The sequence below is a fragment of the Diceros bicornis genome, chromosome 21 (genome assembly GCF_020826845.1).
Source record: "Diceros bicornis minor isolate mBicDic1 chromosome 21, mDicBic1.mat.cur, whole genome shotgun sequence".
Taxonomy (NCBI): Eukaryota; Metazoa; Chordata; class Mammalia; order Perissodactyla; family Rhinocerotidae; genus Diceros; species Diceros bicornis.
The window spans coordinates 54959577-54983505 of NC_080760.1; the positions used below are offsets into that span (position 1 = coordinate 54959577).

The 23929-nt window shown below is 65.7% G+C and overlaps 1 protein-coding gene across 8 annotated transcripts in view; it reads left to right on the forward strand.

Annotated features, from left to right (window-relative positions):
* Positions 1-523: 523 nt before the first annotated feature.
* The window catches only part of ADGRB1 (adhesion G protein-coupled receptor B1), an 87380-nt gene continuing 63974 nt past the window's right edge, over positions 524-23929 (forward strand). For 6 of the 8 annotated variants that reach the window (XM_058565022.1, XM_058565024.1, XM_058565025.1 and 3 more), the window contains exon 1: positions 14220-15479. In XM_058565022.1, the coding sequence (XP_058421005.1) occupies positions 14696-15479 (784 nt within the window). In that variant the 5' untranslated portion in view covers positions 14220-14695. Of the gene's footprint in view, positions 597-14219; positions 15480-23929 lie in introns of those variants that run through there. The other 2 variants (XM_058565023.1, XM_058565028.1) reach the window with 2 other exon arrangements.

Below are 23929 nucleotides of genomic sequence, written 5' to 3' on the forward strand. Positions count from 1 at the left end.
GATTGGGGAGCGCCGGCAGCCCGGTGGGGGGAAGCAGCTCGCCTCTCTCCTCCTCCTTCTCCCGTCCTCGGCCTCCTCCTCCTCCTCCCCGCGCTGCCCCGCCCCCGGCTCGGCTCGGCTCGCCCCCCCCTCAGGAAGGGGAAAAAAGGCGAGAAGAGCGGGGCAGGCGAGAGGAGCGGAGCGGCGGCGGCGGCCGGAGAGGGAGCGGCGGGCGCAGGCGGCGGCGGGCGCGGCGTTGGCGGCGGCCCCGGCGAAGGAGCGCGGAGCCGGCGAGCCGGGAGCCCAGGCGGCCGCGCCGCGTCCTGGCCGGGCCCGGGCCCGCGCGCCCCGCATCGCCCGCAGCCCGGGCATCCGGACCTCCGCGGCGCCAGGGGGGCTCCGGCAGGCGGGGGGAGAGGAGGGGGCCTGCGTGCGCCGGCGGCGCGCTCCGGGGGGCGTCCCGGCTAGGCCTGGAGCGGGCCGGGGGCGGCGGCGGCGCGAGGGGCCCCCCCTCCGGTCGGGCGCCCGGCTCGGCCGCCGGCGACGCGGGGCGCTCCTGGGGATTTGCAACTCGCCGGATCAAGTCTTCGCCGGCGGGGCCGCTGCTGCCGGGGAAGGTAAGGAAGGCTCCGGCTGGGGGCTGGGGGCGCGGCGAGAGGGGGCGCAGCCAGGTGGGAGGGGGCCGGGGGAGGGGCGGACGCCCGGACTTCCTAACTTCGCCGTTTGGAGCTTCGCAGATCGAGGTTTGCGCTCGGAGCTCGGGAGTTTGCCCCCCCCCCGCCCCTGCCTCCCCCATAGGCGGCGACGGAATCTGGCAGGTCTCCGCGCGCCCGCACCCGGCGGGCTGAGGAGGGGGCGACCCTGGACGTGGGAGAGGCTCCTCAGCGCTGCTCACCTCCCCCATCCACACACACGCAGCCTGGCCGGGCTGGCAGGTTGGGCTGGGGAAGGCGCCCCCTCCCCATCACATGCAGACCCGGGGCCGCTGGGGAAGGCGTTCCCCTTGTGTCCCTAGCACACACAGATGCCGGCAAGGGTCTTGGGGAGCCCCAGATGTGAGCCCCCACAGCCACACATAGACTCAGGTAGGTTTAGGAAAGACACCCCAGCGTTTCTCCCTTCCCCTAATCACACCCAGAGCCCTACAGACATTGTGGGCCCCGAGCTGCGCTCCCCCACGCGTAGAGCCCGGGGTGGGCACCGAAAGCCCCCAGGCTCCCCCTCGCAGCTCTCACCCCTAGACCCAGCACTGGCGGTGGAGACTCCCCGGAGGTTCTCTTCCCCCAAATCAGATGAAGGCTTCCCTATCGCGCCCCCTCCACACACACACACACACACAAACGCCCTGGTTCCTTCCCTTCTCGTCGTCTTTTTCACTCGGTCGGACAGGCCCCGCGGATAAGCCGCTCCGAACTTTGGGTCAGCCCTGCCTAGCAGCGAGGCCAGGCTCTGGGCACTCCTTGGTCTCCATGCCCAGCGGGCAGAGGCCGCTGGCCCTCCCCGGCCGCCGCGCTAGCTTGCAGCCGTGCGGAGCTGCCTCGAGGAATGAGCATGGCCCCCGCCCCCTCCTGGGGAGACTGGGGGCTCTGAGCCCAGCCAGGAGTCCTCTCCCGCTGATCCCCGCAGCTCCCTGGGCAGGGGAGAGCGCGCCTCGGGCCTGCCTCGGAGGGGGCCGCGGGGCTGGGAATCGCCGGGTAGCGAGGTGGCCGGGAGGGCTCGTCAGAGGCTGCAGCTCGGAGCCCGGGTCCCTCCACCGGGCCGCGGTGGCTCCTGCTGGGTCGCTTCTCAGGCAGCCCAGAGAGAGCGCCCAGCCTGGCACCCAGACCCTGGCCCCCTGGGCACCTTACCCTTTCCACTTTTAATTTGGGCTTCCGAATTTCTTGGAGCGCAAGGACCCAGGCTGGGACTGGACGAGCCCTAACCCACCCCTCCGTCAGCACCCTTTCCCTCCGCGCGCTCCTCATCACGTCCCATTCCCCCGGGTCTGGGGCGAGCATTCCTTAGGGGCAACTCCCGAGGAGTTGAAAGGCATGAGGGCAGTGGGTGGGCAGGGGCGTGCACTCCCGTTCTAGAGGAGCCGCTTGGTGTACGTGTTGGGGAGGGGGCTGGGAGGTGTGCTCTCCCTTCCCACCCTTGGGACCCAAGGAGACCCTTGGTGTCCTCCCCCACAAACACAAATACACGCCCCCTCCGAGCGAGAGCCGCCGCGGGGGCTGAGCAGCGGCCGCGCGGGTGGGGACGTGGGGGAACGGGAAGGTGGGGTCCCTTTTCATATCCGGGAGGTGGCATATGGTGTTTGGGGTCTGGGGACGCGGCCATAGCGTCTCCTAGAACCCTGAAGCCTTCCATTTCTCTGAGACCCCCGCAGCCGATGGGCAGCGAGGGAGGTCGAGGAGGGAACCTCTGCCTCTCCAACCGCAGGCGGCAGTGAAACTCCGCTCCCGGACGGCCGGGTACCGCAGGGTCCGGCTATGAGTACCCGAGCAAGGTCAAGCAGGCGAAGGAGGGGGCGGGGGCTCCTGGGCGAGCCCCCGCCCGCGCAGAGTCGGAGCCCTGGGAGGGGGTGTGGGCCGCCCGCCGAGTCAGCCCCGAGCGCCCGCCGCTCGCGCCCGGTCCCCGGAGGCGGACGTTGCGCGCGTTCGGGGATCCCGGAGCGCCCCGCGCCCCGCCGGCGCCCTCCCTCCCGGCTCGCTCGCCGCTCCTCGCGCTGCTTTCCGACTTGTTGCGCCTGGATCTGGGCGACGGGGGGCCGGCTCGGGAGCCCCGGAGCCCGGGCGGCGGGGGGCCGATCCCAAGGCCGGCGGGAATGCGCCCGGGCAGCGCGTGGCTCCGCGGGCAGGCGCGGCATGGGAGGCTCGAGCGGGGAGTTTGCCGCCTCCGATCCTGGAGAAGGGCGCTTGTTCCCGCCGTGCTCCCGCGCGGGGGCGAAAAAGACGATTCGCCGCCCTCGACATCACGCCGCACTCCCCCGGACCCCGGGCCCGGAGAAGACGCAGCCAAGTTTCGGAGCCCTCCCTCGTCCGCAGGCTCCGGCCCCTCGCGGGCCTTGGTGGCCGCGTCGGTGAAATGGGGGCGCGGGTTATGCTCTCGGAGCCCTTCCGGCCCAGGCCCTCTGCGCCTGTCCCGAGATCCAACGAGCTGGGCCCGCAGCGTGCTGAGCCTGCGGCGTCCGGACCCGCCAGGTCCGAGGCAGCTGGGCGCCTGCGGACGCACGGCCGCGGGGCCAGAGAGGAGGCAGCCCGGTAGGGCCAGGCGAGCGGCCGGGGAGCGGGTAGCCTACCGTGACGCCCGCGTCCCCTGGCCGGCTCGCCCGGCTGGGCCCCGCCTCCCGGAACGGGTCCTGGGCCCTGAGCCCGCCCCCTGGGGACGCCTCCGGCTCGGGGCCCCGGCTGCGCGCGGGGCTGCGGTGGCGGAGGGCGGAGGGCGGCGCGCTGCCTCGGGCGGTCGGGAGAGGGCGCCCGCGCCCGCTCGCCGCCCTGCCCGCCCCTTCCGTCTCCTCCGCGGTCCAAGGCGCCCGCCCCATCCTGGGCAGCCCCCCGCCACAGCCGCCCGCTCGCCGGTCCCTCTGCTCCCCCGCCAGGGCCGGTCACTCGCGGTTCAGCCCAAGCCCCCGTCACCGTTTCTCTCCAAACTCGCCTGGCCCCAGCTCCCGCATGCACTGTGCACAGGCGTGAGCGAGCGTGTTTGTGTGCATGTGTACATGTGTGCCCCGCCAGCAGGCTGCCGGCATGTGTGTGCAGGCATGCAAAGTGCCACATGTGTGTGCATGGCACGGTGCAGGTCTGGTGTGAACGTGCGCCCTGGATGCGTATGTAGTCGAACCACGTTTTACCGTGGGCAGGTCCTGTGCTTGCGCTGTGTGCAAGAGGCGGACCCCTGGGAGTAAAGCTCTAACCACCCCCCACGGAGACCCCAAACCTGGAAGGTTTGTTAACCCCCTCCGTGCCAGCAAACCCACAGTCTCCCCTTGTCCTCTGGAACTCTCTGGCCTCCGGCCTCCCTGGCTGCAGCTGCGCCGTGGGGCAGAGCTGTGATTTCTGGGTAAACACACACGGCCCGGATACCTTCTGCACAGCCCACATGCACACACATACTAAACGTATGGGTGCCCACGTGTACACACTTGCCCTGGGGGGGCAGTGAGGGTGAGGCAGAGGGCACGCCCCCCCAGAGTGAAAGCTGGTGGGCATATTGGAGGAAAGACACCCTGACAGGCTACGTGATCAGCTCTAGGAGGTAGACAACCACCGCCTGCCAGAGCCCAGAGGTGGGGCTCCCCCGAGAGGCTTCCACAAGGAAGTGGCAGCTAGAATGGGACCCACAGAAGGGGTGGACAGGCAGTGCTGAAGGGCTTCCAAGGTTCTTGGCGGAGGGAGCAGCCATGCAAAGGCCCAGTGGCAGGTGAGCATGCAGGTGTGAGGGGTACTGGAGCTGGAGAGGAGGGTAAACGCAGGACGGAGAGCTTCCGGGGTCGGGGCCAAACCTCAGGCCTGGGGGCCTCGGGCCGTGTCCTGGGACCAGAGCAGAGCCAAGGGAGGGTCTTGAGGAGGATGGTGACTTGGCCTGATGGACATGTGAAGAGATGGTGGGCGCCCCTGCGGGCAGCAGGGTACAGGAGGCGGAAGGCACGCCCAGGGGCACGGGGCCGCCATGTGCACATCAGCACCGCAGTCCACACTTGGTTCATCTCAACAGCATAGCCACGACCCTGACCTATCCAAGACCCCTGAACAGCGTTTGTAGAACTGTCACACAACATGCGTTCATGTCCCGTGAAGAAAAAGGGCACATGGTGGGCCCTGCCTTGGAGTCTGGGCCCCGCTGTGGGTTCACATCGGGGAACATCAGGGCCGGCAGGGCCGCGAGAGAGCCCTTCTTCCTGCCTGTTACAGTCGCCAGAAGAGCCAGGCCTGACAGGGGATCTGAGAGTGGGAGCTCAGTCCCTGGTGGGCGCACAGCTGCAGGTGACGGCAGGGGCTCCTCCCCCGCAGGGCGGGCCCTGGCGGTGAGACCCCGAGACCCGAAGACGCAGCTGGCTGCAGAACCGTGGGTTCAGGTCTTGTTCCACCCCAGGTCCCAGGGAGCCTTCCCCAACTCCGTCTCACCTGTGCCCTGCGGACGGTGGTCTCCCGCCTCCCTGGGTAGGGCCGGGGCTGGAGCTCAGGGGACGACTACAAACCCGCTAAAGGGGCTCCTATGTCCTGCCCCGCCCCCCCCCTTTTCCTGTTAACTCATTTCTATTAGTTGAAAAAGTGACACATGATGGGAACAGCACCACAAGGCCAGAGTGCAAAGGGGTCTCCTTCCCACCCCAGACCCCAGTCCTGCCGCCCTGTGTAACCCTGTCCTTCCAGAATGTTCTTTGCCTCCACAAGAACAACTGTGTGTCTGTCCTGTAAATGGTTTAGACAAATGGAAGTGTTCTATGTACGCGCCGGGACCTGGCTCACCCCACACACACCTCACCCCCACCCCACCCTACCCCCCACCATCGCCCCACCTCACCCCCATCGGCCCCCTATCTCACCCTCACCCCCCGCTGCCCCCCCAGGACCCTCACCCTCACCTTTGGCATCCCCATCATCTTCGTGCCGGTCCTACCGCCCGTCTTCCCACCCATGGAGGCCTGTGGATGTCCTCGAGGGCTCACTTGAGGGGGTGTAGAGGGGGTCCCCATGGCCCGCTGGGCCCTGCTGTGTGATTGTGGGATCATGGCCCCAGCACCGCCAGAGGCCGGGAGAGGCCTCTAGGGCAGGTGGCCAGAGTTGGGCCCCAGCCCAGGGAGTTTCCAGGGGCTCAGAGGCCGCGGTGGGCAGTGAGATGAGACCCAGGCTGTCCCCATCCCCTCCCGGCTGTGGCCGGTGTTGGGGGTGCTGCCTCCTGGCTGAGCGGCGGACGGAGGGATCCCCAAGGTGAGAGAACAGGTGGAGGAGTGGCTGGTGGTAGAGAATGTGAGGTGCTGGTGGGCAGGGCCTTGGAGCTTTGCAGGGCCGTCCAGGGTGGCCTGGCCGAGTCACCGACCCACGCCTGGACGGAGGATGGAGGGAGCACATGAAGCCCCAGGTCCCACCCCATTCCTCTGGGCTCACTCTTCCCAGCCCTGAGCCAGCCTGAACCTCCCTCCCGCTTGGCATGGTGACTTTGGAGCAGCCGCTTCTCTGAGACTCTGTGATTCCAGGCTGGGACGTCCCGCTGCCCTGCGCCCGAGAGTGTGGGGCCATGAACTGTAGGGTGCTGTGCCCCTGCAGTGGCTGGGGCTGGGGAGGGCGAGTCTTAGTGAGGACCAGATTCCGGCTCGGGGGTGACGGCTCATCCCCTGAGGAATGCTTGTGGCCGTGACTGCAGAGCCTGCGTGGATAGGAGCAGAAGTCAGTGAAGGAGAGGGCGCCCGCCACTGCTGCCCTGCCGGCCCTGACCTGTCCCGTGGCGCCCCCAGGGAGCCTTCCTCTTGACAACAGCACACGTACATGTACGCACACAATACACACATGCTCACACATGCACACCCACCCACCTGTGCACACTCACACGTGCACACACTCGCACACTGGCGACTCACATACTGCATGTGCACACGCTCCCACGTCGGCACGCACTGCATGCACACATGCATGCGTGTGTGCCCCCCCACTCCCGTCCCTCCGTGCCTGGCTGTCCCTCGGTCCTGCTCCTGGTGCCGGGTCGACCCCCTGCACGAAGCTCCCCCGGAGTTGTAGTTCAGCTTCTCCTGTCTCTCCCCAGCCTGGCCCAGCGCTCAGGGGTGCAACTGGTTGTGGCCCAGGCCCCACACTCTCTCTGTCAATGCCCCTTGCCTCGGCTGTCCCAGTCAGGGGAGAGGGCGCCCCATGGGTGTCGGGGCAGCCCCAGGTCGTGCCCCAGGGTGCAGCCTCCAGCTTGGGGAGCCTGGGTCCCTCTGAGCCTGGGGCAGACGCCTGCCTTGCCTCCCTATTGGACAGTCAGTCCTGCAGCCGCAGGTGAGGCGGGTACTGGGGTGTGGGGAGCTGGGGGACCTGGGCTCCATGGAGCGCGTCCAAGCTAAGCCCCCACCTCTTCCCCGTCCACGTGCCGTCAGGACCTGTGCCGTCAGGAGCCCTGCCGTCCCCACCTGGCCAGGCCGACCCTGGGACCTCAGCACGTTCTGTCCAGGGCAGTCCCGGGGGCTAGGCGTGCCAGGCCCCCTCCTGACCACCTCTTCCAATCTTGCCGCCGTCCCCACGCCCTCCCGTGCGACCTTGGACAGGTGACCTTGGACGAGCCCCTCCCCTGGGGACCTCAGAAACACAGATCCCGGGTGGGGTGTGGATGGGGCATCACTCGGGGGCCGGCAGCTGGACGTGGTGGCTGAGCTTCTGTCTCGGGGTGTGGGGGCTCATTCTGGGTGACACAGAGGGGGATGCAGAGAGGAGAGGGCAGTGACACGTGTTACCCCCAGAATTCCAGGAGCCTCCCCTCCTCATGGGGGTCCCACGACCCCATGGGGAGGCCCCGGCCCCTGGGACAGACGCCATCACTGTCCCCACCTGGCACTCTCCTGGGGAACATGTCCGCGTATTTGCATTCCCGTGTGCATGCACATGCGTTGTCTGCATGCGTGTGTGCGTGCTTGGGGGTGTGGGGCGCAGTGGGGCTCAGAGGAGAGGGCACAGCCACTCCTGGGAGGCCCTGGCAGGCTCAGGGCCGGCTTCCTGGGCAGCCACCCACCCTGTGTCCTGAGAGTAAGCGGTGTTTGCAGGGCAGGGCAGGGGCTGCAGGGGCAGCCAGGAGGGGAGCTTGAGGGCATGCAGTGTCTTCAAGGCCTACAAGTGATCTGGGGTGACAGGATCCTGGTCACGAAGAGGGGCAACGAGGTGCAGGGCATCTGAGGCCCGTCAGAGAGCTGGCCATGACCCTGGGGCAGTGGGGCAGGAGGAGGGGACAGTGTCTCTCTCCGGGGTTTCCTGGGGGTCTCTCTGCCTCCTTTGTGACATGGAGGTTATGACTACCCTGCTCTCCATGGCTGAGGGGTCTGCACGGGGCGGCCGGGAGCAGAGCCAGCCCAGGACGAGGCCCCTCCCCCACCCCCAGCATGGACCTTCAGGGGCCTTCTCTCCTCCAGTGCAACTCTGCCTGCCTTCCAGTCAGGTTCCTCGGGCAGCCCCTGTGCCCAGGTGGGCAGGCAAGGGAAGGCGGCCTCCTGCAGGGCTGGGCCTGGCGGGCATGCTGGGTGTGGTGGGCCTCTCCAGGGGGCCTGGCCCTGCTGGCAACCAGCCCTGCCTGGGCACCCCCTCCCGGCTCTGTGGGGACACCTCACTGGTCTGTCCCCACCTCTCTGCTGTGAGTGGAATATGGCCAGGGGCCTCCTCAGGGCAGGTCATCGAGGGGGCATTGGAGACCTGGTTGGCAGGGGCTGGAGGTGGGGACAGATGGTGGCTGTGGGTGGGAGGCAGGCTTTCCTGGCCCCTCACCTGGCTGTGTGCTCATGGAGGGAGCCTGCCTGGGCTCCCCTGGCCCCTTGTGGCCCCAAGCCCCTGAGACCACTCAGATGGGTTGTCCTGGGCCTGTGTCAGGGGCCCCCCCCAGAGCTACCTCTGCCTCTGGAGTGACCAGGCTGCTGCACCTGCCACAGCCCAGGAGAGATGTGTGGGGGCCCATGGGGCACCCCAAGCGGGGAGGGCAGGCTGCCCTGGGCAGGACGGTGGGGCACCCTTGGGCGGCCTCTCCTGCTTGCTCGCCCAGCCCCTGCCCGCCTGCCAGCCCTGCGCTGCCCTCGGTGCCGCAGGGCCCGCCCGCCCTTCCCCCAGACCAGCGTTTTCCCAGGACACACAGGCGGGCACTGTTCAGAGGGCCGGCAGGACAACAGAGTGCCTTTTGTGGCTGGTGCCTGGGGATACCATTGGCGGCCTGAGGTGGGTGGGGAGGGGGCGCGGAGGCTGGGCCTGGGCCCCAGTCTGTGCCTGTGCACCGGGCTTGGGGGGAGGGTGCGGAGCCTGGGGAGGAGGGTGGGACGGACGGTGAGGCTGGAGAATCACGGAGCCCGAGGGGCAGCGTTCAGCTCGCGCCCTCGTTGTACGGCGGGGAAACCGAGGCACCCAGGGTTCTGCTTGCAAGGCAGGGGTGTGGACGGTTTGCACGTGCGTGGATACGTCTGGGACAGTGGTGGCAGGGGGTTGCGGGGTCTCTCATCTGACGGTGACCCTGTGAGCTGCGATATGGGGTTGGTCCTGCTCCACCTCGAGGGGGTGCCGTGAGACCGGATGAGGGGGTCCCCTCAGATCTTAGACCCTGGTGTTCCTGGTACACGGTCAGCACTCAGTGAACCCTGGGCTTTTTCCTCACCTGGCGTGGCCGGCTCTCTCAGGTCCTTCCTTCCACCCCTGGTGGCCTCCACGTGTCATCCTGCTCAGACACCTGCAATGCTGCCCCACCCCTCACCCAAGGCCACCTCTGGGCTCTAGGAGGCCGCGAGGCAGGGACAGGGTGGGAGCTGGCCACAGGGATGGGGGCTGGACACCAGCTGAACCTCCTGGCAGCGAGGGCGGCATGGCCCTGAGAAGGTAACGGGAGGGGCGGGGACCCAAGGGGCTTGGGTGCTGATTGGTCATTGTCCTTGGGAACCCAAAGGGAGCAGTGGACGGTAAAGGTGCAATGACCAGGCTGGGATGGGGAAACCGTGGCCAGACAATGCCGTGTGGTTCAGGGGAGGGGACAGTCACCCTGTGAGAGGCGTGTAATTCAACCACGAGCACCATGAAGAGGAGTGACCAGCAGCCACTGGACCCCCAGCACTGGGGTCAGAGGCTGTGAGCCTCTTCCAGCCCCTCACCTCGGCCAGCAGAGTTTGGACCCCCAGTGGAGGCCTGGGCACTGGGTGTGGTGAGGGGAGGGGCCGTGAGCCAGTCCAGGGTCTTCTGGGGCAGAGGGCACCTGCCTGGTGTGGAACCAGCCTTCCTCCTTTGCTGAGGCCCCGCTGAGGGGCTTCAGGGGCCTCTGGCCAGGCCACTGGCCTCTCCCTAAACGACCCCCTCCAGGCAAGCCCTCCTCCCCTAGCCCTGCTCCCTGTCCCACTGCCCCACACATCCCAGTGAGCACAGGCTGAGCCCTGCTCTCCTCCTGCCATGTAACCTTGTACAAGTGTGCTACATGTGTGCGTGTGTGCACAAACACACGTGTACACACACAGGTGCGCACATATAGACACGTGCACCCACGTGCATGCAGACACGCATGCGCGGACACCAACATGTGTGCTTGCACACACACATGCGCGCACATATCAGTTCCCTCTCACCTTAGCAAGGACCCCACCACCCATCACCCACCTGCCCAAGCTGGAATTCTGGTCGTCTCCTTGACCCTGCCTCTGCACCGACTGCCCTCCGGGCCCAGACACCACACAGGCCTCCTCCCAGCTCTCCCTGCCCGCCCCGCCCCCACAGTCAGAGGGACCCCCCTCAGTGAAGATCAGGCCCTGCCCCCACTCATCCTAGGATGCCCCCACTCCACCCGGGCACTGCCCACTCCAGGGCACCACCCCTGCGTGCCCCCACCCCATCGCAGCTCCGATCACCCAGACCTGGGATGGCCTCGACTTGTCCGCCTTGGCTACGGCTGTATGACCTGGGGCCTGGCACGGATGTGTTCCCGGCCCGTCCAGCTCTCCACCTGCCTGGGCCTGCCTTGGTGCGAGAAGGCTCAGAGGGGCCTCTGAGCCATTCATCCAGGGCCTCATTGGAGGGTGTCAGGCAGGTAGTTAATGGGGATGAAGGAGGCCTCGCTGGGCTGGAAAGGCTTTGTGGGTCTGCTGGGACGTGGGCGAGTGGGGGGTAAGTGGCCGCTGGCAGGTGCAGCAACTGCCCATGCTGATAGCCTGGGCCTCCTGCCCAGCTCTGCCTTGCGACCCAGCCAGAAGGGGCAGGGCTGGGCCAGTTCCGTGGTGCTCAGACTCGCAGCTGGGACAGCCTTCTGGCTGGTAGAGCCTCCCCCAATGCCCAGGGTGTGGAGTGGCTCGAGTTCTAGAGGATGCCAGGGTGCCTGGAAGCTCCACTCCCCACCGTGGCTCCCTGGTGGCCCTTGCGCTCCCTGCTGTGGAACCCCAGGACTCCAGGGAACCCTGTTTGAGAACCAAGTGGTGGGCGTTTCTAGGCCTTCTTCTGGCCCCAGGAGTCTGTTGAAGGCTCACTCTGGAGCCCTGGTCCCCGGGGGTGTGGTTGCCTCAAAGGACTCTGGGCTTTGCCCTGACCTGCCGTTTACCCCACGCTCCCTGCTGGCCCCTCTCACCTCCTCAGTGTCCAGGGCGGGAATGTCCCCTCCATGTCCCCCAGCCCAGCTGGCCGCTGCGGCCTCTCTTCTGTCTCCTGAGTGTCCTCCCCCACCTCCGTCCCCCCAACCCTGCCCCTCCCTGCCTCCCTCAGCTTCCCTGCCCCCGGGTCCCATGTGGGCTGCCAGGGCGGCCTTTCTAACGGGCAGTTCTAACTGGGACGCAGTCCTGTTTCTGGCCCTCACTGCCGCCTCCTGCCTGCTGTGTGGACACCGCATGTGGGCCGACAGCGCTCAGGGAGTGGAGTGAGCTGGGGGCGATGAGGCCCAGCCGGCAGGACAGGGGCAAGATTAGGTCCAGTTCCACCTGCCCAGGGCTTGAATCCTGGCTCAGGCCCCCGGTACCTGTGGGCCCCAGTGTCCCCATCTGCAAAATGCAACCGTTAACAGGTGCCCTGGAGTTGCTGCTGTAACAACGAGGTGCCCAGCCCAGGACGAGCTCAGCCAATGCCACTTCTCCCTCCTGTGCCCTGGGACGGGGCTCTCCCTGTCTTCTCTCCGCGCTGGGGCCCATGCTAGGGTGCCCCCATCCTGCGCCTGCCAAATCCACACGGCAGCGTGGTGGACGCTGCAGCACGCTCTCACCAGCCCCTGGCCCCCAGCACACATGGCGGCTTATGAGCACCCAGCTTCTGAGGCTGAGTCTGTTCCAGGCTGTACCCACTTTCCAGATGAGATGACTGAGGTCCTGGAGGACGCCCTGCCCGGCGCAGGCCCTCAGTGGCTGGTGCTTGTGCACATAGCTCCTGCGCTTGCCTCTGGACCCCAGGCCACTCAGAACCAGCCCCCTCCATGGGAAGACTGGAGTGGGCAGCCAGGGGCCAGGAAGCTGGGATGGGAGAGAGCCTGTGGATGAGGTGGGCCCTGGCCTAGGCCACCTCAGGCCGCGCAGGCCCCTCTGGGGGAAGGCGGTGGATTTTGGGGTGGCCTTGACTCAGGGTCAGGGCTAACGGCCCATGTGTGGGGTATGGGGCAGAGTGGGGCATTGCTGCGTGGTGGGAGTCAGGGTGGCGTCCGGCTTTGATCTGAGCTTCTGCTGGGCTCTGCCGACATTCACTGGGGATGGGGGCTGAGTCCCTGGGACCCTCTGGTATCAGGGAGGGTGTCCTGTGGGTGGGGCTCCAGCTGGGGGGCTGGCGGCTGCTCAGGTCCCAGCCTGGGACTAGGGAGGGGGCGCTGCGGCCGGGGCTGGGGCTCAGCTGAGGTTTCCAGACACTCCCAGCTGTGCAGCGAGGTGGGGCGGGCAGCCCCCCCAGATCTGACATTGGCTCCGGAACCCTCGCCATCACCTCTCTGTCCCCGTAATGTGGGGGTGGGTGGCCAGGGCAGGTGGCTCTGCTGTGCCCACGTCCAAGGCTGCCCCCTGAGGGGTCTTCCAGGAGGTAGGGGCCAAGTGCAGGTCTTCGCAGCTCTGCCCGGAGGCGCCAGGATGAGAGGTTGGCAGGTCCCCTTCTCAGGGGACCTGAACGTTTGCCATTGAAGTACCCAGGGGGCCCGGTTTGATGCCGCTGTCCCTGGTGATCCAGAGCACCCCTCCCAGCTGGGTCACCTCCTCCCCGCCTCTGGGTGAACCCCTGGTTCAGCATTTACCGTCTTGCTGAGAGTGAGGCTTCACCTCCATTTTACAGATGGGGAAACTGAGGCAGGGAGGTGAGGGACTTGCTCGAGGCCACACAGCCGTGAGGGGGCAGCCCGCATCCAGGCCTCTCGGTTCAGGCCGGCCCAGAGCCCGAGGCCACCTGCGCCCAGCTGCCAGCTCTGCCTACGAGGCTCACGCGGGAAGGACGCCAGGAGGGGACTGCAGAGCAGTGCCCGACCTTGTGTCGCTGGCCAGCTGGGCCCGGGCAGCAGGAAGCGGCGAGTCCCCGTGGGCAGGCGGCCGGCATGTGCACGGTCAGCAGAGCTGAGGCACCGGCACCAGGAGACCGGGCGGGCTCTGGGAGCCTGGCTGGGGCCCTCCCTCCCTCGCCACCGGCTCAGCTGCTGCGTGGGACAGACGCACGGCCAGGCGCCTGGGGACGGTGGGGAATCAGGTCTGGAGGCAGAAGGAACTCGCCAGGGCCCACGTGGAGGCCAGTCTGTGACGGGCAGCACCAGCTTCCTAAGCCTGGGGCGGCTCGGCTGGGTCCCTGCTCACACGTGCTGGGGGCTGTCCCCTCCCCAGGTGTGAGGGGGCAGGACAACCAGCACCCCCTCCTGGAGCAGGTGAGGTGACCCCAGTGACATGAGGTGGGGGTCAGGCCGAGGGGGTCAAGTGTGGGTCCTCCCTCCCCTTCACTGTAACCTGGGTCAGTCTCTTACCCCTCTGAGCCTCGGTTTCCTCGTCGTGCAATGGAGGTGACAGCGCCAGCCTTGAGAAGGAGGGGGGAGGCAAGGGGTCAGGGCAGGCTGAAGCCTGGCCACAGGCGGCTCTAGATGACTCCATCCCCCCGGCCCTCCCTGCCTGGAGCTGCAGGGCCCAGGGGCCGGTGGGACCCGCGTAGAGGCGAGGGGAGGGCAGGAAGCTGAAGGAGGTGGCCTGAGAGGCTGCAGTGACAGGCGGGGGTTGGGGGTAGAGAGGAGGCAGGCAGATGTCACAGTCACAGCCACGGGCCTGGGGTCTACCCCCACCCACCCGTCAAGGCAGCCATGAGAGGCAGACGGTGGGCGGGGCCTCTGCACCCCCACTCCTGGTGGAGGCTTAGGGAGTGGGACTGCCTGGAGGCTGGGGGTGGCTGGAATAATGGGGGGGACTGGAAGGACCTTCCTCCTCTACTACTCCTGCCCCCTTCCCTTCTGTCCCGGCGGTGGGGAAGGGGGAAGGTCAGAGAGGAAGAAGCTGGAGCCTGGGAGACCCTGCCGGGGGTCAGAGAGAGCCCAGAGGGGCGAATGGCCACTGTGGCCACGACGGGGTGAGCGGGCAGACAGGCCCAGAGACTGTGGGAGCCACGCCAGGCTGCCTGGCCAGACAGGCACAGCCGAGGCCCCTGTGGCACGCGCCCTGGCCTGGCGCTGTCCACCACTCCCTGCTCAGGCCTGGGTGGAGGAGGAGGTCTCCCGTGCCCTGGCTGCTCTGCCCCTGCAGGTGGACACACTGGCGGGTGGCAGACAGACAGGGGGACAGAGCAGATTCCTGGGAGCAAAGCCTGGGGAGGGTGGGGGGCACTGCCCCCAGCGTGCCCGCGTCCCGGACTTCCCAGGGCGCCTCACCGCGTCGACCCCTTCCGCTCTTTCTTTTCCAGCTGCTGCTGGCAGCCACAGTCGGGCCTCAGGGCCCTGGACATTAGGAGCCACCGCTGCCCTCTCGGTCACCTGAAGCCCTCTCCGCCTCCTGCCCTCGCTCGGAGCCTCTGCCCCGCTCGCCGCCGGACCCTGGCATGTCAAGGCCTGGCTCGCGCCTGCCTGCCCAGCCCGCGGAACCCCGGCGGCCCCGCGAGCTAGGATGAGGGGCCAGGCCGCTGCCCCGGGCCCTCTCTGGATCCTTGGTCCGCTGCTGCTGCAGCTGCTGCTGCTGGGGCGCGGGGCGCGTGCGGCCTCGGGGGCAGACGTGGGGCCCGGGGCCGAGCCGTGCGCCACGCTGGTGCAGGGCAAGTTCTTTGGGTACTTCTCGGCGGCCGCCGTGTTCCCGGCCAACGCCTCGCGCTGCTCCTGGACCCTGCGCAACCCGGACCCGCGGCGCTACACACTCTACATGAAGGTCGCCAAGGCGCCCGCGCCCTGCAGCGGCCCTGGCCACGTGCGCACCTACCAATTCGACTCCTTCCTCGAGTCCACGCGCACCTACCTGGGCGTGGAGAGCTTCGACGAGGTGCTGCGGCTCTGCGACCCCTCGGCGCCCTTGGCCTTCCTGCAGGCCAGCAAGCAGTTCCTGCAGATGCGGCGCCAGCAGCCGCCCTGGGAGACTGACCTCGGCCCGCCAGGCGGGCCCCCCGGCCCTGGCGACGACTTCTCCGTGGAGTACCTGGTCGTGGGCAACCGCAGCCCCAGCCGGGCCGCCTGCCAGATGCTGTGCCGCTGGCTGGACGCCTGTCTGGCCGGCAGCCGCAGCTCGCACCCCTGCGGCATCATGCAGACCCCCTGTGCCTGCCTCGGCGGGGACGCCAGTGACCCTGCCTCCAGCCCCCTGGTCCCCCGTGGGGACGTCTGCCTGAGGGACGGCATGGCTGGTGGCCCTGAGAACTGCCTCACCAGCCTGACCCAGGACCGGGGCGGGGATGGCACCCCAGGTGAGTGACCGGCCCGGAGAGGACCTGGGGGTGGCTCTCTGGGCAGAAGGCAGGTGGGAGAGGGTCTTCTCTGCAAGGCAGCCCTGGTGGCCACCCACCCCCCGAGCATACCATCACGGGGCCTAGTGCGCAGAGATAAGTCCTCGCAGGTGTGCTGAGCGCAGGCAGCCTGGGGTGCTGGCCACTGGCCCCTGGGGCCCACGTGGCGCCTGGCACCCGGGAGGTGCAGTGAATGGGTGCAGGAAGGAATGAACAATGGGTCTGATTCCTCCCAGGAGGAGGAGAGAGTCTTAAATTCCTGGCTGGGGGAGGATCCTTCGTTTTTTGCAGGCAGGACGATTTTAAGGGGCCAGGGTCTGCAGGAGCTCAGGACATGGACTGTGTGGAGAAAAAGTGAGCCGAGTGGGCTCTTTGGAGACGTGGTCAGGAGGTGAAACTTAGGGACTGAATGTGGTATGGCCGTGCACTTCCGTTATCCAGCAGAGAGTGGCCGAGCCCCGGCGACGTGTTCTAGGCTCCAGGGACACCATGTGAAAACCAACAGAAGCCCCTCTCGTGGAGCTGCCTTCCGGGGGTGGGGGAGTGATGAGAATATCTTGGGGAACAATGCAGGGGTCTCCCTGGTGGCGCGGTTGTGGGTTCACCCAGAGGTCGGGGGCCATGTTCAAGGTTCTGGGAGGTGCAGGGGAGCCCCTTGGGCGTCGGGAATGGTGTTGGGGGCTGAGGGAAGGGCAGGCAAAGGCTGGAAGTGGGCGTGTGCTTGGCATCCCAGCAGAGAGGGCCAGGCTCGTCCTGCATGCCTGTCCGGCTGTCTGGCTGTCTGGCTGTCCACCTTTCCACCTTTGGAGCAGCTTGGTTTTCCTTGGTGAGACGGGAGCCTGTGCAGGAGGACGTGGTTGGCAGGATGGGACACTGGGTGGGGCTCCACGGGCAGGACGCTCAGGGTTTCCTAAGAGCACTTGGGAGGCCAGGGCTGTGGCTGGGATGGGAGGGTGGCAGAGGACGGCTCGTGTCAGACCGTTGAGTTTGAGACACCAGGCCGGCAGCTGAACACGCATGCCGGGCATCCAGGGGCCAGGCAGGGCTGGGTGTTCCATGCTAGGTGGGTCACCGTGGGGCCAGGTGACATTGTCCAGGGCCCATAGCCTCTCCTGAGCCAGAGAGGCTGATGGACTCCTCTGAATAACATCCTTATCATGTTAATTAATAACATATTTGTTAAAGGGCACAACATTAGCTTCGTGGGGTCACAAAGCCAGTGACCCTGGAACACGGTTCTATTCCTGGCCCCCGGGCCGCAGCTCCCAGGTTGGAAACCTTCGCGAATCTGTGCGCGTAGCTGGGAAAAGAGGAGAACGGGGGAGATGCGGGCCCTCCAGTGGCCTGACGAGTCGGAGGCAGAGGCCCCGGGAGGTGGGGCGGGTGGGTGTCCAGGAAGCCAGCAGAAAGATGGGGGGACAGCAGTTTTGTCAGGGTGCCCAGCCCCCAGGTTGAAGGCTGGGAGGGCGGGCCTTCCGGCTGGGCAAGGTGTAGGTCACCATGACCTTGGCTTGAGCAGCTGCTCTGGCGTGGCAGGATGGGAGTGGGTCCGTGGAGACAGGAGAGAGAATGGAGCAGAGTAAAGAGGACAGAGAAGCAGGCAGGTGGTTTGGGAGGTGGGTGGGTCAGGAGGTCAGCTCGGGGCGGTGGCCCGGCCCGGCATCCTACTCTTGCAGGACCGTTCTGTCACATGAGACACGATGGCCCCAGAGCCCGCCCGCCCTGGCGCCCAGTGCACAAGAGCTGGTCTCTGTGCGCATCTCTGCCCGCAGCCAGGCCGGGGAAGGACCTAGTGTTGCTCAGAGCGGTGTGGAGCTTGCCGGGGGGAGGAGGTCGGGAGGACGGGGCTGGCGTGTTACACGCATGGCGAATGGCGGGAGCTTGTGTGCTGGAGGGATCTGGAGCTTCACTCCTTTCCTGAGCACCTACTGCATGCAGGCCTTGGACAGGAATTGGGTGCGAGGGTAGACAGGCGTCCTGGGTGGCATTTGTGTGTTATCTTGAGAGCAGAAGGGCGTCGGGGCTCAGAGGGGGAAGTTGGGGACAAGAAGGGGGTCACTGCTGGTATCCAAGAGGGAGCTGACGCTGGCCTGGTCTGGGCACCAGTTGCAGCAGGGAGGGAAGAGGAGGGTCCTGGGGTGGGGAGGGTGGAGCTGTTGGACTTGCTGATGCAAAGGATGTGGATATGGAGGAAGGAGACTCTAGACCACCCCCAAATTCCTAGCCAGGAACAGTGGGGAAGCATTGGGTGGGGACACAGCAGGGAGGAACAGGCGGGGGAAGAAGATCTGGAGGTCAGAGTGGCACTTGAGAATGAGATGCCTGTGGGTCATCCAGGTGAGACTGGAGCTCTGGGACCTGGAGCACCAGGACGGGACCAGTTAGGCTCCCTTCCAGCCTGACCCGCGCTCGCGGTGTGTCCTCAGGCCCCGCATCTGCTCTTTCATCCCCTCAGGCCCCTCATCTTTAAAACAGAAAGAGTATAACTATCTTTTTTCCTTGATTGCCGTGAGGAATGAGGACGGGGGAAAGTGTTTCTAAGCACAAGCTATGTTAGTGACGAAGTCAGTGTCTTTGCTTGTTATGAGGGAGGGGAACTCGAGGACCTGAGGGCAAACACATGGGGGAGGAGGAGGGGATATGCGGAGAGCGGGGTGGGTAGTGCCGGCTTGCACAGGGATTCTGGGAAGGGGCACGCTTGGAAGCGGTGCTCTGAAGGGGTGGGAAGGTGTGTGTGCGCATGCATGTGTGTGCATGGACTTGTGTTCATGCGTCCGTGTGTGTGTGCACGTGCGTGTGCAGTGTATTGTGTGTGCGTGTGTGCAAGTATGTGGGTGTATGCATGCGTCTGGGTGCAGTGCATCATGTGTGTACGTATATGCTTATGCACCCAGGCATACAAGTACGTGTGCCTGTGGGCGTGTGTATATGTGTGGCATGTATGTGTGTTCATGCGTGCAGTGTGTCAGTATACGTACTTGGCATGCATGTGTGTAGTGCACTGGACACGTGTGTGCGCATGTTCATACATACATGTGTGCGTGCATGTGTGCATGATTGGTGTGTGCATGCATGTGTGTAGTGCACTGGACACGTGTGTGCAAGTTCATGCATACGTGTGCGTGCATGTGTGCGTGATTGGTGTGCACATGCATGTCTGCAGTGCATTGTGTGTGCGTGTCTGAGCATGTGCGTGTGTGCGTGGTGTGTTCGCGTGTTTGTGCACGTGTGTGCACGTGTGTTTTGAGGCTGGGCTCTGTGCAGGGCCAGTTTCGGCGATCTGACAAAGCACAGTGTCAGGGGCTGGCGGTCTTGTGAGAAGACAGCCTGGAGAGTGTGTGGGCTGGGATTGCCGGCCACGTGAAGGGGGAGTTCACCTGCAATGGGCAGTGTGGGCCAGAGACGGCTCAGGCCCCAGTGCCTGTGCCCTGGCCTCAGAAGGCCCTGATGCTCCTGGACCTTGGGAGTAACAATAGTCTTAGTGGTAGTAACAGCAGCAGTATTTTGAGTGTTCCCTCTGTGCTGGAAGCATCCACATATTAGCTAGTTTACTCTTCCTAGCAGCCGTGAGATAGGCTCACCGCCGAGGCCCCCTCCAGCCCCAGGGCCTTTGCACGGGCTGTTCCCAATGCCTGGATACCCGCAGGGCTCCCTCCCTCCACTCCTTGCTCAGACGTCACCTTCTTGGCAAGGCCTACCCGGATGCTGCTGTTTAAAATGGCCCCAGCCCTTGCTCTCCACCCCCGCACACTGTCTCTTGTTCTCCTCCCCACAAGCATCACCTGTGAGCACGGTGGATTATTTCCTGTGTGTGCTGGGGCCGCTCCTCATTCTCTGTGCCTGCTCGGAAGGAAGCACCACAGGCCAGGGGAACTCGCCCGCTCACTGACGCAGCCCCCAGTGGGCGGATGGCACACAGCGGGCACTCGATACAGGCTTGTTGAGTGCAATGAGGCACAGAGACTTGAAGGCAGTGGCCAGGGTCACAAAGCTTGTGAGCAGTAGGCCGACAGCAGAGCCAGCTCTTGGCCACCTCGTGGTCCTGCCTGGGGCTTCTCCTGCAGTGAGCTCTGCTGGGAGGGTCGTGTGTGCCCGAGTGCGTGTGTGTGGGGCACACGTGCGTGTATGGGGGTGGGGTGGTGCACAGACCAGAGAGGTCCAGCAATCATTCAGAAGACACACAGCTGAGCCCCCAGATCTTCCTGCTGAGCCCTGTGTCCAGGGAGCTTCGTCCTCTCATGCTGGCCAGGGAGGCTGGACCGGTGCCTCCCTCCATCTCCGCCCCAAGAAGGCTGTTTGCGGTTGAGCCAGAGAGCGAGCAGGCAGCCCAGGCGAGCCTGTGGCCCATTTTCAGCCCTGCCCCACCGCCCGGCCTGTCCAAACGCCACATGGCCACGTCACGAGTCCACTCAGCCAGCCTTCCTCAGGCCAGAGCAACTGTTCCCTCTCCGCCCCGCCGCCCGCCCGCCGCCCTCTCTGCGCCGCCCGGCCTGCTCCCACCCGGCTCTCAGTGCCGTCTCTCGTCTCTCCACTCTCTCCCATAGTCTCTCTCTGCATCTTTCTGCCTCTGGTGAGATGGGGCCATTTCTCTCAAGGGTTGTTTTAAATATTCATGTTTTAATTAAAGAATTTTATTGCAGAAGCGACATGTAAGATAATGAAAAAGCGGCGTCCTGGGGGCTAGGAGCGAGTGTGTGCGTCCCTGTGTGTGTGTCTCCCTGTGTGTGTCTGTGTGTCTATGTCCCTGTGTGCATGTGCGCCCCCCATGTGCCTGCACAGGCTGGGGGTGGGGGCCTGGGCTGGAGCCCGAGTGTGTGAGTGACACCCGGGCGTGTGGGTCTGGAGGGGTGTGGGAGGCTGTGATGCTGGCTGAGGGGCCGTGACCTCGCCCCCCACCACTGAAGGCCACACAGCCCACGCAGGGCCTGAGTCCCCCACCCCTGCCTCCAGGCCTGTCACCACTCAGCGGGCGGTCCCTGCAGTGACACACACAGCCTTGCAGGACTTTGGAGGCGTCCCGACCCTAGGAGCCTCACAGCTTCCCTCCGGAAGAAGCTCTGGAGCCCCTCTCCGGGGTCTGCAGGGTATGGAGAGAGGCTTGGCTTGGAGTTCTAGGTGCAAGGGCCGTGTCTCTGGAGTTCTGGGATGGCAGAGAGGACCGGGGCATAGGAGGCGTTAGGGCCCCTGCCAGGGACTGGGCTTTATCGTCTCCGCCAAGGATGCTGCTCTTTTGGCACAGGGGCCAATTTAGAAAAATCTAGAAGACAAGGTTTCAGCCTCCATTGTAGACAATGCCCATGCCAGATGGAAACGCAGGATGTGACCCCATGAAAATGACACGCACGTGTGCGCCGTCATCCGTAGAGAAATTTCCACGTGAGGTCTGAGCTCGCCCTGTGCCCGCCTGGCCGCCAGGGAGGCTGCGATTTACAGCCCTGCCTGGGCTCCACCTCCCAGAAAGATGGGGAGAAGGGGTGTCAGTCGTACAGCCGAGGCCCGGGGGGGAGCGACCCCGACCAGGTCACCCAGCGCCGAGGGGCAGAGGCAGAGGGACCCGGGCTTTCAGGCTTGTCATAGGGCACCCTTCTTAGGACAGGGGACAACTGCCTGACGGAGGAAAGAATCAGCGAGAAGGCGAATAACCTGTAGGTGGGGCCAAGTTGGCCAGCTCCGCGAGCCTGTTCCGTTCTGTGAAACGGGGATGGGACAGACCTGTTCCCAGGGTCTGCGTGAGGCCGAGGGAGATGGCGCTGCCGACACACAAGCTTGGAGGGGCTCTCCTCGGCCTCCTTTCCTGGGAAGTGGCCCCGTGGGCGGCGGGCGTGGCCCTCGCGGCCCCATCCTGAGGTCTGATGGCGCCTGCTGCAGCTGGGCGGGCCACCGGCCACTCGGGCCCCCGGTAGTGGGACCTGCGGCCCTGGTGGAGGATGGGCTGAGTCAGGACCATCGATGCGAGGGGGGCTGTGGACTGGGGCTTGGGTTGGGGAGGGGCTTCAGGGAGCCGTCCTGCCTTCTGTGGTCCCCACTTGCTCGTCCATGCAGGGGGCTCAGAGGAGGAGCCTGGTGCCCCAGGACAGGCCCTTACTTGGTGGGGGGAGCTGCACGATGCAGTGGGTCCTTGGGGAACACCGCCTGGCGGGCGGGGGTGCGAATGGGCAGGAGCTGCCCAACGTGCTGGACTGGGGAGACCTCTGCTGGAGGAGAAGGGAAGTGCACAGCTCCCCTCCTCCAAAGGGGACCCCGGAAGCCGGGAAGGCCCAGCGAGGGGAGGGCCTCCCCCAGTGCCCCCATCCCAGCTGACTTGGGACACAGGGATGAGGAGGCCATGGCCTCCAGGCTGGGGCACCAGGGTGGGAAGGAGGCAGGGAGTCCCCTCGCCTGGTGCCCTCTCTCCTGGGTGGCCAGGTTGCCTGGCGGCCATTAATTGGCTCTATTCATGCCTTAATGAGATGGAAATGAAGCTTCCAGACAGAGGGGGCATTGAGCAGGGGAAGAAAGGCAGCTTCTTTCCGGGCCTGGAGGGGCAGCCCACCCCCCAGCCTTGCCCACTCCTCTGCTGCCCCCTAGAAGCCCACTCAGCCCAGAGCACCGTGGCCACCAGCAAAGGGTTGGCCTGAGCGCCTCCATGCCCAGCACTTTGGGGTAATACCCTGCTTCCTCGGTAATTCCCCTTGATGTGGCTGCATTCGCCCAACAAACATTTATCAAGTGTCAGGGATGTGTGGAGACACACGTTAAAAATAAAAATGATACGAAAAGTAGCAGCTACCATTTCCTGAGTGTTCATTAGTGGCACGAGTGTGGCTAAGGTCGGGGATCAGTATGTGACTGAGATCAGGGTTCAGTATGTGATGGGGGATCAGGGATCCTGTGCCCAGGATCAGAAGTGAGTCTGTGATGAGGATCAGTGTGTGACCAGGGTCAGGGCTCAGAGTGTGACCAGGGTCAGGGCTCAGTGTGTGACCAGGGTCGGGGCTCAGAGTGTGACCAGGATCAGGGCTCAGTGTGTGACCAGGGTCAGGGCTCAGTGTGTGACCAGGGTCGGGGCTCAGAGTGTGACCAGGATCGGGGGTCAGTGTGTGACCAGGGTCAGGGCTAGGCCTGGGGGCCGGTCTGACCTCTGAGCACCCCCTCAGACCTCTCTTGATGTGCCCCCTCCCCACCTTCCCCCTCCCCCACCACATCCTCCCCACCTGGGTCACCAAGGTAACCAGCCCCGAAATAGTGGGTGTTTTGGCAGCCGAGGCCTAACCTGAGTCTATCCTGAAAGACTGAGCTCTGCAGTGGTTGCCATGGGAACTGAGCGGCATCCTCCGATTAGCCTGGCTTGGACACCCTCTCTCTCCCACCCACTGCCAGTTTCCACGTCACTCAGGCTTCCGCCTGGGGCTGGGCTGGGGCTGCAAGGGGGGACAGGCAGGAAGTGCCCACCCTGGCCCCGTCACTAGGCCCACCTCCCTGGACTCCAGCCCTCTCTGTTCCTTTGTCTTGGCATCTCGGGATGGGATGGCCTTGGCAGGTGAGACCACAGAGGCCTGGAGCGCTGGGCTGGGGTCCTGTGGTCGGTCCCGGCAGGTGGCCTTAGCCTGGGGGGCACAGGGGACCTTTTGGAATCTGATCACGGGTTCAAGTCCCTCTCGTTGTCAGCCCAGTGGGTAGCTTGGCCTCCTTGTCTGCATCTGCCATTCGAACAGGCGTGGTTACGAAGCTGCTGTGAGCACCCACAGGAAGGCGTGTGAAGTGGCCGCGGTGAAGGCCAGGTGTCTGCAGAGCCGCCCACCTGCCCTGTCCATGTGCGTGTGGAGCCGTGCCAGGGGCTCCCCACCCCCTCCCCCGGGGCCCTGGTCTGGTCGCCTTCTCATGCGCCCCCCACTCCCGCCTCTCTAGGATCCTCCCACCATATTGGCAGTTTAAGATGAAGTGGCATTTACGTGGCATCCTTTACTCAGCACTTGAGACCCTGGTTCTGGCCACTGCACCCCCCCAGTGCCAGCTCCAGGCAGACCCTCCTGGGGGTGGCCTCGCCCCAGCCCCTGGCTGTCCGGACCACCCCTCTTTGAGCCTCAGTTCGCTCCACTGTAGAAAACGCTGCTTCCTGGGGTGGACTGGGCCTCAGGGTTCTCGTGTGCTGAGGCTCCTGGCACAGAGCAGGGCCCGCCAGGGTGGGGGTCAGGGTACCCCGGCCCAGGATGTCCCCGGGAGAGCTGGCCACCAGGGAAGCAACCTTCCTTGAGGGGTGTGGGGCCCAGATCCGACAGGCAGACCCGACACCTGCCCGGCCTCCTCCTGGCTTGGGGCGCAGCCATCCCTTCCCTTCGGCGGGCCTCTGTCTTCTCAGCTGAACAATGGGAGCAGCAAGGCCTCCCTTGTGGGAACGCAGTGATGGACGAGGGCATCACACCCAGACCCAG